The 18863-nt window shown below is 32.3% G+C and overlaps 2 protein-coding genes across 2 annotated transcripts in view; one reads left to right on the forward strand and one right to left on the reverse strand.

The window, feature by feature from the left end:
• Window positions 1–5287: 5287 nt before the first annotated feature.
• On the reverse strand, window positions 5288–5930 carry ND-B16.6 (NADH dehydrogenase (ubiquinone) B16.6 subunit). Its single transcript, XM_072544224.1, has 2 exons — window positions 5765–5930; window positions 5288–5702 (listed from the first exon to the last, which is right to left on the reverse strand). The coding sequence occupies exons 1-2, from the start codon at window positions 5856–5858 to the stop codon at window positions 5344–5346; spliced, it is 453 nt and encodes a 150-aa protein (XP_072400325.1). The 5' UTR covers window positions 5859–5930; the 3' UTR covers window positions 5288–5343.
• A 430-nt stretch (window positions 5931–6360) lies between these two features.
• Window positions 6361–18863, forward strand: part of Smg5 (Smg5 nonsense mediated mRNA decay factor) — a 42902-nt gene continuing 30399 nt past the window's right edge. The window contains exons 1-3 of the mRNA XM_072544214.1: window positions 6361–6661; window positions 7461–8835; window positions 17745–18138. Of these exons, the coding sequence (XP_072400315.1) occupies window positions 6591–6661; window positions 7461–8835; window positions 17745–18138 (1840 nt within the window). The 5' untranslated portion in view covers window positions 6361–6590. The remainder of the gene's footprint in view (window positions 6662–7460; window positions 8836–17744; window positions 18139–18863) is intronic.

An 18863-nucleotide genomic window follows, 5' to 3' on the forward strand; every position in this document is an offset into this window, starting at 1 on the left:
TAAACTCTTGTGTCTTTTTTGCTGTAAGTAAAAAACGAATCATTGTAAATCATCTAAGTGTCATAAACTTTTCGAAATCTTCAAACTTAACGGCACATGTAAAAAGAAAACATTCAGGTAGTATATCATATTTATATATTAATACCTACCCTCTAATTTAATGCAGTACGCACAAATAATTTTTTAGATATGCTACATATACTAGTGCTAAAGGACGTTAAACAAAGTAAATGTACTGTCCTTGCTTAGAATGTAATAAAAAGTTTGCAAATCTGATCAATCTCACATTTCATGTGAAAAGGCAGCATTCAGGTAGGTTCATATAACGTATAACCAACACCAAGACACTAAGTCAATCATAACCAAATAGGGTAAGAGCACCAGTAATGAACACACCGCTAGTAATGGTCACCATAAGCCAATTAACGTTATTATCTTGATTTCTCGTTACATTTTACTGCACATTTTTACGTTACCCTGTTACTTATACTATCCAAAATACAAAGATGCCTCAAACTTTAGCGCTCCGAAAATCAGTTTGTTTTGATCTATGGGACAAGTTCTTTAGTCTTTGGGTTGCAATTCGTGCCTGTAAGTTATTGACATTTATATATTTATTTTGTGTTGTTATACATTTAAAGTGTTAGTATTTATACTATATATTTTTTATTCATATTTACTAAAAGCATTATTACTTTGTAAGTTTTTAACCATGGCATGGGTGACCACTACTGAATGAAAATTGTGTTAAAAATTTATAAATGGTCACCACGGGTGTCCATTTCTAAAATGCAATGATCCAATAATGGTCACCGATATATTCGACCCATTTAGCGGTTTAAAAATTTTGAAGTGTTACTTTTTATTTATGCCTGTTTTCTTAAAACATCATTGTGGACGTTTTTGATTAAGGGTGGTCATTGTTAAAATACAATAATTTATTAATGGTCACTTTATCCAGTTAGCGCTTTAAAGAATTTATAGTAACCTACAATTTCTTATTATTTTGGACATGGATACCCAGAAAGGAAAGAAAAGACCTTTTTTTAAATGGACGGAAGATAAAATGAGCCTTGCTATAGACGCAGTAAAAAATGAAGGCATTTCCAAAAAATGAGCAGCTAAAAAATTTTGTGTTCCTAGAACAACCTTAAAGAGTAGACTTGAAAAAAATATATTACCGTTTGAATTGAATCATTTCAGAACAAATTTTGACAATAAAGATGACTGGAAAGGAGACTTACAATTTAAGAAACTTAATGAGGTTTGGGCAGAACTTATGGATGAAGATTTATTAGTAACAAATAAACATAAACATGTCACTGGGGAGGATGACTCTAATCTAACTCAAGGAAATGAAGAAATGTCAATATCCTTTTCAGTTCCAACAAACGCCAACTTCAACTCCAATCCGTGAGCAGAGAGAAGAAATGGTAATTCTTCCAAATGAAGAAGAGTCACAGAGCGGTAACAGCACTATTTTACAAGATAAAAGTACTAGTTCACTAACTGTTTCCGAGTTATTTCCTTCACCGGATAAATTAGAAAACGTTGCGCTATATAAGGACAAAGAAGACCAATGATATGTGGTTAGCACTCCTTTCAAAAAATGTCTAATTTTTCCTAAGACTCCTGAAAAAGAACCACCCAAAAGAAAACGAAAAATATTTCCAGCGGTTGTATCCACTACACTTTATCCATTATGATAATATAAAATCTAACAGTTGTCCTTCAAAGCAATCATAAATTAAAGTAAAAAAGCCTTTTTTGCCTCTAGTAGAATCATAATGGCTGTACAACACAACACCAACTCGCTTACTGATCATGGACATCGGAGACCAAGATCCAGCAAGAGAGTTGATTCCCATGACCACAGGGCCTCCCGGGTCGTTAATATGCAAAATCCCTGTGAAATGCCCAATAACACACCTATAAGAACAATCCACACGAATTGTCTGAAGAGAATATCCACTTGGAACGTTAGGACTATGGCTCAATCAGGAAAAATCCAATGCGCAATCAAAGAAATGAAACGCATGAAAATAGCAATAATGGGCACAAGCGAAATGAGGTGGCTTGACTCAAGTTATTGTGACATAGAAGAATACAGAGTATACTATTCAGGATCAGAAAATGGAGTCGGAATTATCACACATAAAAGTATAGCCAAATATGTCAACAACTTCATACCAGTGAACGATAGAATCCTCTTGTTACAAATAAATACGTCACCGATGAACACTAACATTATACAAGTCTATGCACCCACAGCAGACCACAGTGATGAGGAAATATCAGAATTTTACAAACAAATAAGCAACCTTATAAGAGATATACCGAGACATGAACTACTTATAGTCATGGGAAATTTCAATGCTAAAATAGGTAACGGAAAAGAAGGGCAACATATTGGTCCTTATGGATTAGGAGAGAGAAATCAACGAGGAGAAACAATGAGTATCTTTGCAGCTAAACATGACTTAATCGTGCTAAACACATTTTACAAACTACCACCTACACGTCTGTATACGTGGAAATCACCTAGAGACAACGGAGAAGACCTTATTATAAGAAACCAAATAGACTATATACTTATTAACCAAAGATATCGAAAAACAGTGTTAAAACCTACCCAGGCGCTGATATTCAATCTGACCACAATCCTTTAGTGGGCGTGTATAGAACCAAGTTAAAGAAAACACGCAGAAAAACTGTAAAAAAACATGACGCGATAAAACTGAAATGTAGTGAAGTAAAAGAAATAGTCAGTAAAACAATAAATAGAAAATTCAAAGAAATCGATAATACATCGGAAAGCACAGAAGAGAAGATAGAATCCCTTAATAAAACGATAGACGACATTAAAGACAATTTTATGAAGAACGAAGAAGGTAGAGTAGGTAGGTAGGTTTATGAAGAACAATAAGACATGGATGACGACAGAGATTCTGCAGCTGATGGAAGAAAGAAGGAAAAACAAGAACAATAACTCTATGTATAAAATATTACAACGAGATATACAGAGAGATCAGAGAACCCAAACAGAAAGAACTGCAGAAAAAATTCCAAGAAATCGAAATTCTACAAAGTAAATACGACTACTTCAACGTGCATAAAAAGGTAAGAGAAATTACAGGCAAATGTAAAAACAGAAGAGTAAGTAAACTTGTTAATGACAACGGAGAGGTAATCGTGGAAAAAGAGAGTATTGATAATACCTGGAAAAATTACATACGAAATTTATTTTTTTGATGACAGTGAGGACCAGTCCCCAATAGCTACGGAAACAGGACCACCTATACTAGTGGCAGAAATAAGAGCAGCCATAATATCACTAAAAGAAGGGAGGGCTCCAGGAGCAGACGGAGTACAGTCTGAATTTCTTAAACTCGATGATGAATCTTTAAGAATACTATGTAAAATCTTCAATAATATCTATGACACAGGCAATATTCCAAAATATTGGCTACTTTCAGAATTTATTACGTTACCAAAGAAACAAGAAGTGAAAAGTGCGGAGAATATAAGTCTAAAACTTCTTCTTAAAATTATACATTGCAGAATATACAAGCTGTGCGAAGAGAGAATACAAGACACAGTTTGGATTCATGAAAGGCGTAGGTACGAGAGACGCACTGTTTAGTCTACAGGTATTATTCCAAAGATGCAGAGATATGATCCAAACATTCTAACAAAAGCCCAAATAGATAGGCGTTAGACAAGGATGTATACTTTCACCTATATTCAGAGAAAATATTTAGTGAAGCCTTAGAAAATTGCGAACATGGAATCTTTTTAAATGGAGAATGTCTAAACCACATCCGCTATGCAGATGACACCGTTATTTTTGTAGACAATTTAAAGTTTATAGCAACTAATAAACAAAGTAAAATGAAGCAAGTAAAAGATTTGAACTACGAGTAAACATATCAAAAACTAAATTTATGGTCATCAGCAAAATAAAATTAGAGATGTCCAACTGCTTATCAATAATACACCAGTGGACTGAGTAAAACAGTTTACCTATCTTGGAACAATGGTAAACAAACAATGGTATCACTCACAAGAAGTAAAATGTAGAATAGAGAAGGCTAGGAGTGCATTCAGCAACATGGCCAAACTCTTTAAAAGCCACAACATTAATCTGGATATAAACGTAAGGCTCCTACGATGTTATATCTTCTCGATATTATACTACAGAGTTGAATCCTGGACACTGAAGCGATGGAGAAAAAACTTGAAGCCTTCGAGATGTGGCTATGCAGAAGAATCCTAAGGATATTCTGGACGGATAAGATAACCAATGAGACTGTACTACGAAGAATGGGGAAAGAAAGAGAATTGGTGTATATGATTAAAAGAAGAAATTTAGAATATCTCGGACACATAATGAGAAACGGCAATAAATACAGATTACTGAAAATAATCCTTCAAGGCAAAGTATTCGGAAAGCAAGGAATTGGGAGAAGAATATCTTTTTAAAAAACCTGAGGAAATGTTTCTCCACAACAACATCTAATATATTTAAAGCATCAGTTAATAAAATAATTATAGCCAGAATTATAGCCAATATTTGAAACGAATAGGCACCAAAAGAAGAAGAAAAAGAGTCTTGTTGTACATTCCCTTTTATTATTCCCAAATTTAGATTTTATTATTAGATTTAATATAATACAAAGATTAGTCCTTCTAAGAAAAAAATTATCTATTATTCTTCAATTATTTTGTATTAGGTACTATCATTATTCACTATTCACTATCAGATAGTTTACTTCAATAATTCTCAGCAATAATCATTAAACATTATATTTTCACTTTAGTCTCCCCACTACTTATATTTTTAAACACTTTCTTGCAAACATTTCTATTCCTAATTTGTCAATTTTAATTTTCTTCCTATTCTTTGTATGTCCTGTCTTTTCATTTATTATTATTAATTGCTATTGTTATAATTTGAGAGACACCATGGTTATTCACTTTAGAAACTTTCTTAATCATGTTTTATTTAAAAGATATTGTTTTAGTGATTCTTATTGAATTCACCATATTTCCTATTGAATCTTCAATTCTGTTCCAGCCAGAAAGGAATAAAATGGAAATAATAAGCCAGTAAAAACAATGGTGAAAAGTAAAGTGTAAGTAAAACAGTCTAATATTGAATATTCCTTGAATATTTTGAAAAAGAATAAGCAAATTTAATAGGTAATTTATCAAGAACTTATCAATAATGACAGAGCAATGTCTATATTTTGAAATTAATATCAGTATTGAACAAAAACTCAATAAATTATATTTACAATTTAATATTTAAATTTCGCTACTAAATTACAACAGAATTAATATTTAAGACATCAAACCAATGTTTGCACGAACAGTGTAGTCCTTATAAGAACTGTGAATGTAATATTCATGGAATACAGGATGAATAAGAGTATCTTTGTCTTTAGTTTTGTAGATGGGTTCACCATACCATGTACCCGTTTTCCATCCCTCAACATTCTTCATTAATTCACGTTCTTCATCTCTATTTCTTCGTAATTGTTTCAGATATTCGCGATCTCTTTCAGCCATAAGTATCGGATAAAGCGCTAAGCTGGCGCCCTTTAATTCAAGTTCCCGAGTTTTTACCGCCTTGACATTTAAATAATATAAATACGCGGCTCCTGCAGTCATGCCAATGTAGCCCCCGATTAAGGCCCATCCTGAAAGAAAATGATTTGAGGTTATGTTAGTTACGTAATTGTGTTTTCTCTCCTTTACATACCTCCAAATAAAGTTTTGGCTGGAACTCTTTTAAAATTGATTGGATTATAGCCCCCCTGTGGGGGCATATCTTGTTTAAACTCCACTTTCGACATTTTTTCAAATATATAAAAATGTCAACATTCGGACAGAAAGCTGCCAGTTCCCTGTCAATGTGTCAATGTCATTAATTGATGTCAAAAAGTCAAAGTTTCATTTGGTTTTTTGGTTTCATGTTTACCAAAACAAAATCAGTATGGCAGAATAAGAAATAATTATGTCTTATTTTCAATATTATTATAGATAATATTTGTTAATTAGAGCTGTAATATATATAGTATTTTTAAGTGTTTTTAAAAATATACTTTATTATATTCAAATAAAAGTCTCCTATTTTATCAAAGAAGAAATCTATAAACCAGTTAAATGACACAAACACAAAAATATTTGTTTACGTATATAAAAATTAGAGAAGGATTATGTTCTCTTAACTTGTATTTAATTTGTACTCTCTATTCCTGTAAAATAAATATTATTTTACTATTTTATTTAGTTTTTAGAATAATGTGTTTACATCCGATATCTGTAGATGTCTCTATCCATTTGAAGAAAGATCAAAGAGTGCCTAAATATTCCGACAGATGTGGGTGAAGTTTTATGATTATTTTTTATTTGGCCATGAACAATTTATTCGATTTGATAAGAAACTGTGATGGTGTCAAAATACGTTTGTGAAATTAATTATGAACTAACAATGATTTTGCCCGTAACCAGATATTTGGAATTAACGAAAATAGAAAAAAGTTTATTGAATTCTTGACGAGGGAAGAACAAAAGCATGAGTTGAAATGAAGAAAAGCTACACCTCAACAGATATTAACCAAAATCAGGGCCAAGAGCTCTCAAAAAAATTATATCGGTAAGTTATATTAATTTATGACGTAGCTTGGTGATTCCTGAATTTCTAATATTGATACATATTTATAAATATGTTTTGTTAACCTCACTTTTTTATAATAGGAGTAACCATGCAGTTGTTATTTAATATTAATAGCTGCAAAACAAATGAAAACAATTTATTTACCTCTTGGAGATTTCTTGTAAATTTAATAATTTTATTTAGAGTATAAGATAATTTCACAACTTATTAAACTGTATTAAATACAATCATAATTTTGTGGAAATATTATTTTATTGCAACATGTCATCATTCTTATAATGTGGGGGTTAACTCTTACATTTCTGTCTTTTTTTGGATAAAATATTCTTTTTCAAACACATGTTGCTGCATTGTCACACAGATCTTCCTGAATTAGTATTTATTACCCTTTATGTGATTCAGGCCTTCATATTGTGTGATTGTGAACACCTTATCTACACATATTATAGGTCTCATTTTGCTTTGATAGAAGAATCCACACCTAGACTTTCCTAGCTTACCCTTTTAATTATTTCACAATTATTGGAATTGTTTTGCAATTCAAAATCACATAATACTGTATTATAATTCTTTGAGTATCTAATATTAAGGATACACATTTTATACACACAAGGAAACATATTATGTATTTTCTTTTAATACATAATTTCTGTAATATTTCAGTCATATTGTATGTACTATCTAGCAAACTCACTCCAAATGCAGAATTCTATAATAAAAAATTAGTAAACCTCTATAATTCAGACATGGCATACAATAATTTATTTTTGTTTTGCAGGTCCATAAGTGAACAAGCTAAACGTTTAGATGACACTAGGAGTTGTGCCAGAATAGTGGGAGACCTATTTTCACCAAATTTACAAGTACAGCGCAAAAAGTTCTGTGAATACTGCGAAAGATTAATATTTTCAGATCCTTCACTATATGGTCGTAAAGGAGAGGAGCTACTTTGGAGGAAGGGGTATTATGATGTAGTTTCAACGGCAAAGAAACTGAAGAAAAAGGAGTACCTTCCTGAGGAAATCAGTTTCATTGCTTCACACATAAATGCTGGGATAGGTTTTTACAGCCATATGTTGTCTAAGTTGCAATATCATTTTAATTTGGATATTAAAACATTCATTGATTTTCCAATGATACACTCTGAGAAGAAGGATACTGGCGATGTGAAGATAGAAGCAATAGAATGGGCTAAACAATCAGTTCATCAGTGTCTCATTTATTTGGGTGATTTAAGTAGATATAAACTTGAAATATATCCTAATTGGGAGTCTACTCTAGCTTGTCGTTATTACCTGCAAGCTATTTCTTACAAGCCTGAGTATGGAATGCCTCATAATCAAATGGGAACCTTAGCTATGAACCAAAATAGCTTTTTAGATGCTGTTTACCACTACATGAGATGTTTATCCTGCAAAATTTCCTTTGAAGGTACTTCTAACAATCTTATAGCACTTTTTGAGAGAAATTCTAAGTTTTTGGAGCAGCTTCCCAAGGAGGATAAAAATGCTGACTGCATTATAGAGCCTGACCAAAGTGAGAAGATCAAAAGATTTGTAGCTAGGTTTCTTTTGCTTATAGACATTTGGTATTTCAACAAAAAAGTTCCTAAAGTATATGATCTTTGTCATCAGACCTATAAAAACTTGGAAGAATGTTTAACATTTGTTAAATTGACAAACAGTGAGTCAGGAGATGGACCTACAGATGGAGATTCTGTAGAAACTGATTCTGTAGCTTCCCATATAAGTGGAGACATGATTTTCAAAATTGTAGTCATTTCTTTACTCTGCATATCCAAATTGAAGTCTTCAAATTCATCTCAACTATCCACAGCGGTGGCTTTCCTGTTGGGTATTTATTCTCAGTTGATAAAGAATGTTACCAATCATTTACAAGAAGGTATTTTAAATTTTCCCCAAAATGAAAGCAAAGGAAAGTCTTTGAATGGGATTTTAAAAGAACTGATGACTGGTAGGAAAAGAGCAAGATCAAAATTGAGAAGGAGGAAGGTGTTAAAGAATGAAAGTGATGATGAATCTGAGGCTAGTGGCAATGAAGAAGATGAATTTAGTAGTTCTGATGATTCTTTCATTTCTGATGATGAAGATGTGTTAGATGTATCTTCAGATGAGGAGTCAGATATTATTAAGGTGAGTTTGATAATTGTTTTTTTTTTCTACTTCCAATTCCATAAGTAACCATTTTTTATTCACGAAAATTTTGGCTTCCTCCTGAAAATACTGTGTATAAAATAGGGGATGTTAAGAAGTATTTTTGAATAATCATTTAAAGAAATCATTAACAATAAATTCAGAAACCCATTTCTATTGTACTTGGACTTTTTACAGGGCAAGAAAGGTAAATAAGTTATGCTGTCTTAAATTGCAATATAAATGTTACAAAAACTTAATAAAACATTTTTGTAAGCTTTTGCATACAGAATTGAAGTTTATAGTCAGTCTGAGTATAAAGTAATATGTATACAGATGTGGATGATCTACTCTTATCGAGGGCATTTTGAAACTGTTTCATAATAGTAGTTTTCCACTAAATAGACAAAATACAAACTTGTGTTGAATAAAACAAAACTGCAACTTTTTGCAAACCGTCTGAGGACAGGCTGGTTCTGCAACAGTTGGAGTTTTGTTTTTTGGGTTCTGCTCAGAATCAGTAATATCAAAGGGTTTCGGCGTGTTTTAAAACTCGAGTCTGTTTAGTTGAAACAGTCATGTTGTATTGATTATTGTCGCCTTACTATTTTGAATACGAATTTTGTACTAAATTAGTTGTTTTGGCTCGGATTATTTCTCCAAGTTACTCACACATTTTATTGAAACTTAATAGATCATATCTGAAGGTGACAAAGTTTCCAAAAAGCAGTGGACTACTGAAGAAATATGTATTTTAATAGAAGCCTTCTGGGAACATAGAAATTTGTGGTACCCAAAGGATAACAACTATAAAAATAGAATTAGAAAATGGATTCCTAGAAAATTGTCCAATTGTTTAACATCAACTGGATAAAAAGTGAAAGAAAAATTAAAAACATAATTTCACAATATCAATGTGAAACAAGGAACTACAAAAAAATGAAGAAATCGGACGCATGGTAGAATTTTACACCCAAGTGGTTTGGTTATAAAATAATCCAATGAGTTTTATGCATTTTCTTTTCTAAACATGTTGCTAGGTTATTGAAGAAATTGACTTCTTCATGACAACCAGTGGAAAAAGACCAAAGATAAAAACTCAAATGTTGGTGGAAATAAAAGTTTTGGTTTTGTTTCAGTTTTGATGTTGTTTTTTAAGTTCTAGAACTACAGTTAGAGTTAGTAGTCTAGAATTAAAGTTCTAGTTCTAGTGGAAAACCACCATAAGATTCATACATAATTTGTTGTGCAGTGGATGTAAGATAATTTTCTAAGTAAGAAGCAAAATTTTGTTTACTATTTTTTGGTTTTTTTCTCTTATGTTACAATTTGCAAGATTTTATTAGGTTTTTCATTTGTACAAGGAGAAAACATATTTTTAGGATGCTTAGTATAGATTATCTTCTCATAAAGATTTAACTAAAAGGGTTGAATAGATAGATAAAAACCATTGAAAAGATTGTATGTGCAGCATTACGTTAAAAACAACTAATCATTGTGGGACGGAGATTATGATTTACTCATTGTTTTTTAATATAATAATAGACGGACAACAATTTTATTTTAAAGTTTATTTCAAATTGAGTGATGTTGGTACCTATTAATACTTAGTGTTTTCAATTTAAAAACCATCAATCCTAATTACTAAGAGCTTGAAAACAAGTCATAAATATTTTATTATATTTTTTAATTGATAGTTGAATGCAGATTTATATTAAATATTACTCTGAACCATATAGAAGACTATTAAATAGAAACTGAAAATATAAAATGTACATCGTTATAGTGTTTCTATTAGTTGGTAAAAATGATAAATTGGACATGCTTCCAAGCTATATTATCTCACATACACACACACACACACACACAGATAAATACAAAGTCCCTGTCTTTTACTTTCATTCTTAGCCTATTTTAGGGTTTTTAGGCGCTTTAGTAGTTGTCTGAAAATAAGGCGGAACTGCCGCTATGCTGGTATTGGATAAGTGTGCAGTATTAGGAAAAACATGTTAATTCTTGTCGCTCTAGCAGCACATTTTCTATCACTGTTCTTCAGTTTTTCGAAGACCTTTCGGCGGTTTTCTGAAGACTAAAATACGATGCATCTATTTTTGATTAAGGATTCGTATTCAGAGTGGAAATATGCATCAAGAAAGTGTCTCTCTTCTTTAAAAAATAAATATTTTCGTTCACTTGACAGTGAATAAGTGCGCTTGATGTACACTGAGCACCTGAATCCAATAACTTCAGAAGGCCGTAGCTTCAGGTCCTAGGTCCCATTGACTTTTTTAATCTACGCACCGAGATTTTTTTGATTTTCTTCTATAATTTTGGCCTTTATTTCATGTTCTTTTTATAGTTTCACTCCCAAATAGGTAAATTTGTCACATTTTCTTGGTTAAGAAAGTTTTGGTAAAATGATATACATTTTACCAAAGTTATTTCTATTTCCTTAGACCAAATTTTTCTGCTTCCTGTGTTATTTTCTCTGCGTTTTTTTTTTTTAATTTTTCGTGTGTTGCAGTGCTAATTATTGTTTGCTGCAAAATTAAAATACTGATTTTTCTAAGTTTATTTTTATTTAGTATCTGTAATGGGAAATTAACTACGATTTCAGTTGAAAATGCGGTTACAGTTATTTTGACGTTTCTATTTCCACTTCGAGAATCGTTCTCAAAATACAAATTAATCATATTTTTTTGTTTTGTTTTACTTGGTAAGTTCGCAGTAAAGAAATCTGTTTGTATTAGGTATATGAAACGTCAAAATAAACATACACGGGTGCAAAATTAACCGGACCCTCAGATTTTTTTTTGTTTGTGACTAGATCAAAACTTGTTTAATTTGTTTGAATTGTATTTTATGACCTATTAGCGATAACGTTTTTTCTTGTTTGAACCTGTTTAAATGTTTTGTTTAGATGTTTAGATTATTAATGTGAAATAGTGGCTTAGTATTAATTTGGCAGACACCAGAAGAAGTAACACAAGCTGTTGCTTTACAGGATGATAGGCAAAGCATTCGTTACATCGCAAATGTTTTAGGAATTTTTCGAAGTACAGTTTTTGGGAAACAGGACAATACATCAGGAGGCCTGGTCAAGGTAGACGAAGAACCACAAGTCAAGTTGATCGTACATTATCAGCACCAGTACTTACTCAACGATTAAATGATGTCCATAGAAACACAGTTTCCGTTTATACCGTTCGAAGACGCTTAAATAAATATGGAAAAAGGTCCAGAATGCCTGTAACGGGACCTCTATTAACAGCAGATCATCGGAGGAAACGTTTACAATTCGCTCGCGAACATCTTAATTGGGGTGTTGACGATTGGAGTGCTGTGCTTTTCGTGGATGAATCAAGATTTAACAGATACTTATCAGATCAGCGGCCTAGGATATGGAGAAAAGCTGGTGAACGTTATCAGCAATGTTGTTTTAGCTATGTCAGGCATTTCGCTAGAGGCTCATACAGAAATTGTTACAATTCAAGGGGGCAATTTGAACGCTCAAACATGTAGTTGTAGTAGTTTGTTGAAAAAACTTTCGTCTGATGCAAGATAATGCTCATCTGCTTATCGCAAGAATAACACGGAATTACTTGGATGAAGTTGGGATTCGTTTATTACCATGACCAACAAGGAGTGCAGACTTAAATCCAGTAGAGCATGCATGGGATATTCTGGGATGACGTATTCGACGTAACCATGGTGAGTTTGAAACCATGAATCATTTGGAGCAAGCAGTTCGTGACGAATGGGAGCAAATCCCTGAAGCAGACTTTTCTGCCTTAATCCGAAGTATGCCTGATCGAATGAGAGCTGTAATTAGGGCTCTGGGAAGATAATACACTTTACTAAATATCGTTTTTCATAAAAAAATTTATATTTAAAAAATAATAATTTTTGTTTCTTTGCAGATTTTCAAATTTTTTGAATTGTTTATTGTTTTTTCTGTGTAACATTTTTGAGTTGTAATAAATTTGACTCTTAAATTGTGTTTATCAATAAATACTCAATTGAGAATATCTCAAACTTTTTTTAAACGCCAGGTTTTAGGAAAAATCTGATTCTCCGGTTAATTTTGCACCTCAGTGTATATGTTACTGAAATTGTGGTTTATTTCATTAATGATACTAAATAACATTAAAATGTCACAAAATAGTTTCAGTTTCTTGTTTTCTTCCTTTTGCGAATCTACTCTAATGCCCTGAAATTGTTGTGACATTAGAACTAGTTTTTTAAATTGATATGATTATAATAATAAATATAATGAAAATATATTTATTTTTAAATCTATCTACTACCACCAATAATTGATATTATTATATTTGTTCCCATTCACATTATCTGTGAATGGGAATTATTTTTATTGTTTATATTTCAAGATAAAGATATAAAATGCTAAGCAAATACCGAAGTTATTTATTTTTTAAATATATCTAAAATTAAAATACTGCACAAAACGTATTAATTGTGAGAATAACTATTCAATGTCAAACAGTGACCTTGCCAACGTTACTTTCAAACAGAGTTTTTACAATGTTTTTGTCAACACATTATTATGTGATATTTTTTTTATAAAATGTGTAAATGGGGCGATATTTAAATACAAACGTATATTGTGATGGTCAAAGTATTACTTGACTTACTTAGTTGTACTTTCTTGTCAAATCGGTTGTTTGGTATTTTGCAGATATGCTACGTTAGTTTTGACGTCAGGATATTATTTGTTTTTGACCTTTATCTTTTTGTGAATTTATCGTGGATCTTTATTGAAATAAATTAATAATTTTTCCTATTATAATTCTTTCCAGAAAAATGCTTTTGTGAGATCAGAGTCAGAAGCGTTTGTATTTGAGACTTCTGTGAGGGACGGACTATCAGCGATTTTTGCATGTTAATATTACATCTGTCACATTTGGATGTATTACTTTTTGTATCCCTCAAAAATGACTTATTCGTCAACCTCACGTGACTGAGTTATATGTTTTTATGGCTTCTATTAAATAGACAAAAAAACTTATAACATTTTGGCATCTTAATATTACATCTGTCAAATTTGGATCTATTACTTTTTGTTTCCCTCAAAAAGACATCCATCAACGTCACGTGACTCAGTCATAGGTTTTTATAGCTTCTATTAAATAGACAAAAATAAAACTTATAACATTTTTTTTTATTTTATAATCAAATAACAAGGACAACATATTATTTGCATTACTATCAGTGATTAACATTATTCACATCTTTATCATTTTTTTTTTAAACAGGCGACTTCTTTATCTTTACGTATTACTTTAAGTTTCTTTAAAAAAGTAGTGCATTAATAATATTCTTATCAATACTAAAACCTACACATTTTAGTTACACGAACAATACAAAATTGTATTCAAGATTTAATTTTATACAGAGAAAAATCACGTAATAGAAGTAGATATCTACAGATTACTAAGAACAACCATGTTTGTTAATTTCTTACGAGGTTTTCCTCTGTTTTTTTATATTTCTTTCAAAAAGTTGACCCAAGACCATTATTTGTATAATTTGTTTTCACTTATTTTTTATAATTGCTCCTTTGATACTGTCCTAACTGTGTGAACCATATGCTGTCATTTTGGCATCAATTGGAGCTGCATCCAGACTTCCCCTAATATTTGTATTTCTAATTTTAGGCTTTTTTGTCTCTATTCATCAATGTAGACATTCTCATCTGCAACATAAATTGGTTGTTTTTCTTTCTTTTTTAAATGCCCATCATTCAGTTTCGATCATTATAGCTCATCACAGAACTTCTCAACGTATTCTATCATGATTTCCCAAGCTCAGTGAATACCATATCAACCTATAAGGCATAATGCCTTGAAATTATTTTATGCATATATGATTGCATTGAAGATTGCATCTGTTATTGATCTGAAATGCAAACTGGTTTTCAGATATTTCTGTTTACGTATACGCCTATTAATTATTTATTTTTCGTATCAGCTCTAAAATTTTAACACCTTGCTACAATCTATTTAATCGGCAAAGAATATCCATGTTTGGATATATACATCCCTCTCTTTCCTCCATCATGCCTGCCTGGAGGTTATGAAGCGTCGTTGAGGTGCTTTGTCTCTTCAAGGATGACATTATTGGTTTGGGGGTGATATCAGTTTGTTTTTGCCCTCTTTATAGTCCTTGCTCCTCGTCTTCTTCAGTTCTGGTACCAAGCCTGCCGCCAACATTCATGCTCCATTGGCAACAAACGGTTTCTCTCAGATTTTTGGGCCTTTTTCTTTTTTGTGTTTAAACAGATGGAGGTTGCTGTGGCTATATCCTCACCTAGGATAGGTATCGTTGTGCAATGAGATTGGAAAACCACAAAAAATCAATCTCCCCCTGTCCTTGTAGTTTGAATGCGATTCTTGGGAGTGTACGCTTATGCTCACTTTTAATGTATTTATTAGTGTGCTTGTGTGTTATTGGTGTACTTGTTATTTGTATATGTATAATGTTTAGTAATGTTGTTTTTGATGAGCTTTGTGTAAGTATGGATTTGAATGAGTGTTATAACGAAAGGGTAGGTAAAGTATGTAAACTCGGTTCGCTATTCCCAGTCCGAACTGTCTAGTGAATTTAGTAATTATTTTTTTGCGAAGTCAGTTACTTTTTGACAGACTAAAAGTGGCTGGAAATTACTATACAACCAAGTACACGTACTCATAGCCAATATTAATAATAAACTAACTAAATAGTACATAAAATAGAACTTTGCGAATTACCGACAATAAATATTTATTTATCTACACCATATAATAAATATTTATCTTAAATTATAACAACTAAAATATATTTTTTAAATATACTACCCAAAATTTGATGTGTTTAGTATACACTTTCACTATTTAGAATAATTCTTCTTTTTTTAAACAAAGTAGTATGCAATAGTAGGATACTTGAGCTATTAATACTGAGAAGTAGGAATTGTTGTGTTGTAGGTTTCCGACAATGAATCTGTCAAAATATGCCCGAGCTAAGCGAATGGAGTTTATATGGTATGTTTTGAGTGAGTTGTGTAGTTTTATGTAGGTACTTGTGTGAAGGTTTGGTTTGTGGTATTATTGTAGGAAGATGTTGATATGGCATACTCATATAATAAATTGGTTGAGGTATCGGACAGTATCGTTCCTCTTTTCAGGAAAGACATTTAAAAGGATCATTAACGTGAAATGGATGAGGGATTTCATTTCCGAGGAAAGGTCGTAAAATGGGGCTTGTTTACGGGTTGTGGCTGTCTTGTGTTTGTGGTTGTGGCCTATCTGTGAGGGCATCTTGGTGAAAATGCAGGGTGGTTTCGGTTATAGTTGGGAGATTTAAAGACATTTGTCGTAGGGCATGCAGTGGACCTATGTTGGCCGCAAAACGGACAAAAAATCGACTTTCCAGGGCATTCGCTGCTGAGACGTCCGCTTTTTGCAATATCTTGAACAGTATTTTGGTCGATTTGGAACGGAATTGTTAGATCTTTAAATATCGCAATTCAATCGTTCGCCTTCTCGTCTTTGATCCTGATACCATTCAGGAGTAAATCACCGAACTTGTTTTCAGAATTTGTGAAAACTCTGATGAAGGAGAGGGGATGGTTAGTAGAACGGGCAGTTATACGAACTATTTTGAAGAATGGAAAGTTGTTTTCGGATAGATTATTCTCGATGTCTATCTGATAGATTTTTGTCAATGCCGGCAATGACTAAGTGTGGAAATGTTGTTGATGTGTGGGAGCGGGATAAGAATTGTAGGGGTGTGACACTTGTTTTTGCGCACAAGGTTTATGGAGATAGCTATATCTCCAGTGACTTAACGAAGTTTTTCCGTGAGATTTTTGAGGTCTAGAAGGTGGGTAGTTCGTATGGAAGCTGCCTTTTGGCCTGGGGAATCTTTTAGTTAGTCGAAGTTTTGGAAGAGATTGTTCTCTTTCAAAGAGAGACTGTTTGAAGAGAAAAATTTTTGAGGGATTAGTGTAATGTAGTATTTGTGTGTGTTGTCTTTGTTCTTCTACTTTGTTTTGTTTTACTGTGTTATCGAGGAATGCATTGGATTGGTTAAGGGAGGATGTGTTTGTTCGGTTTTGTGCGGCTTTTACGTCTTATACGTCTTCTATAATACCTATAATGTGTTTGTTGGCTAGGTATGGCTGTTGGTAGTAGATTTCCCTAATTACTTGCATCCATGCCTGTTTAGTCTGTGGTTCATGTCCATCGTGTTTATCATTCTTTATCTTGGATTTTTTATATCCCTGTCCAACTTTTGCAGTATGTCATCTGACCAGTTCCATGGTCTCCAATGTATAATTATTTTGTTCCATTTGAGTACTTCTTTTACGTTGGTTTTATTACGAATCCAATTTCTTTTTTAAACAGTTTATTATTCAACATTTGCCTTTCCATATACCGTTGTGTTTTCACTTAGAATCCTTGTTTTTAGATACTGGTATTTCTTGTTCTTTAGTATATGAGATTTTACCAAATGCTGCCCAAGCCAGACTTATACTTCTTTTTAACTATTTAGATTGAGTTTCTTTGCTCACTTTTCTGATTTGCCCCTGGTATATGTATTGAGTTTTTTGTTGTATATCTGTTCGTACTACTGTGATTTTAAGGTCTTCTTTTTGCTTTGTCATGGTTTTAGTTTTATCACATTTTATCTTTAATTCCTTTTTTTTTGCTGGATATAAGTTTAATGTCGTCAGCTTGTGACAAGTGGTTGATGTATTGTATATTTATGTTAAGACCGAAGTTTCAGTCTAGCTTTTTAAAAATGTCTTTGAGTACTAAGGATTGTTGGGTTTGTTCCATGAATTTGCAATAGTTTCAATTATTCTCGATAATAAGCAACATTAATAATAATATCTTATATCATTTTAGGTATCCGACGAATCAAACTGTGGCACTCCGAAGGATTCCATTCCTAACGGCCTCCCCAACGGTATAAAAACTAACCCGCTAAATCACGAGAAAACTAAAGAAGATTTGATCAGAAGCGTCCAGTTTATGGACGTCAACGACATCCTGGAGATCGTCACCGAAGAAGCAACTTTACAAAGCATCAAAACACTCAGCGATTGGCTTCTCAGCGACCTGGACGTCCTCAAATCATGCGGATCGAATTCCGCCAGTCTTTTAAGGCAGATAACTTATTTGTTAAATTTGGTCAATATAAATTTGGCTAGTCCGAAGATGATTGGAGTTCGTCTGAAGTTATCGGAGGTTATTAGCAAGGGAATTAAGATTCCATTGTCTGAGGATACTGTGCTTAAAGGTAATGATCCTACATCTTTCTGTCTTAATAGGTATGAACATCCACTTTATTATATAAGGTATCTTCTCCATATCATTATATTCTTCCACTTTGAGTGAGTGCCTTCTAATCCAGTTTGTTAAACGTTTCGGCGAAGTCTCATTCATCATTATCGATCCGATATGCTTGAGCTTTGTGTAAAAACTAAGCTGTTTCATTAGATGTCTGCATGTTGTCTTTTCTCGAATGAAGATAATAATAGATGCTGAGGCTTCTTTGCTGAGATGTTGCTGAGGCTTCTTTGTGCTTCTATTTCTTGTTCTTGATTTGTTTGTGGGTAGGAAATCATTATAGTGTATTTTTATGTATGAGAGAGTAATAAAACAATAAATTATGTATGCAAATCCCTAAACTGTTGATACGGGTGACTCAATGAAAAACAGATATTTGTCAACAAGTTTACAGAAGTATATAGGAAAACAATTTTAAATTGAGTATGACCACCAGGTATAAAGGTTGGAGCAGAATAGAATACAATAGTTGTGAGGGTTACTAATCCCTAAATAAGGTTGCCAGTGTCGGAGTGATGGAGGTTAACAGGTACTAATGAATTTGCAAGAAATGTAAGATGTTTATTTTATTGGTTATATATAACCAATAAAAGTTTAATAAGTACCTACCTATTTGCAAAATAAAGTTTAATTCTTTAGATAAAATAAAACGTTTTATTTTATCTATTTGCAAAA

Source organism: Diabrotica undecimpunctata, chromosome 1 (genome assembly GCF_040954645.1).
Source record: "Diabrotica undecimpunctata isolate CICGRU chromosome 1, icDiaUnde3, whole genome shotgun sequence".
Taxonomy (NCBI): domain Eukaryota; kingdom Metazoa; phylum Arthropoda; class Insecta; order Coleoptera; family Chrysomelidae; genus Diabrotica; species Diabrotica undecimpunctata.

Excerpts from the sequence above, each read along its gene's own strand:
- ND-B16.6 (XM_072544224.1), bottom strand. The coding sequence starts at position 5,858 with ATGTCGAAAGTGGAGTTTAAACAAGATATGCCCCCACAGGGGGGCTAT. Across the intron at positions 5,703-5,764 it reads AGCCAAAACTTTATTTGGAG|GATGGGCCTTAATCGGGGGC; the intron begins GTATGTAAAGGA and ends ATTTTCTTTCAG.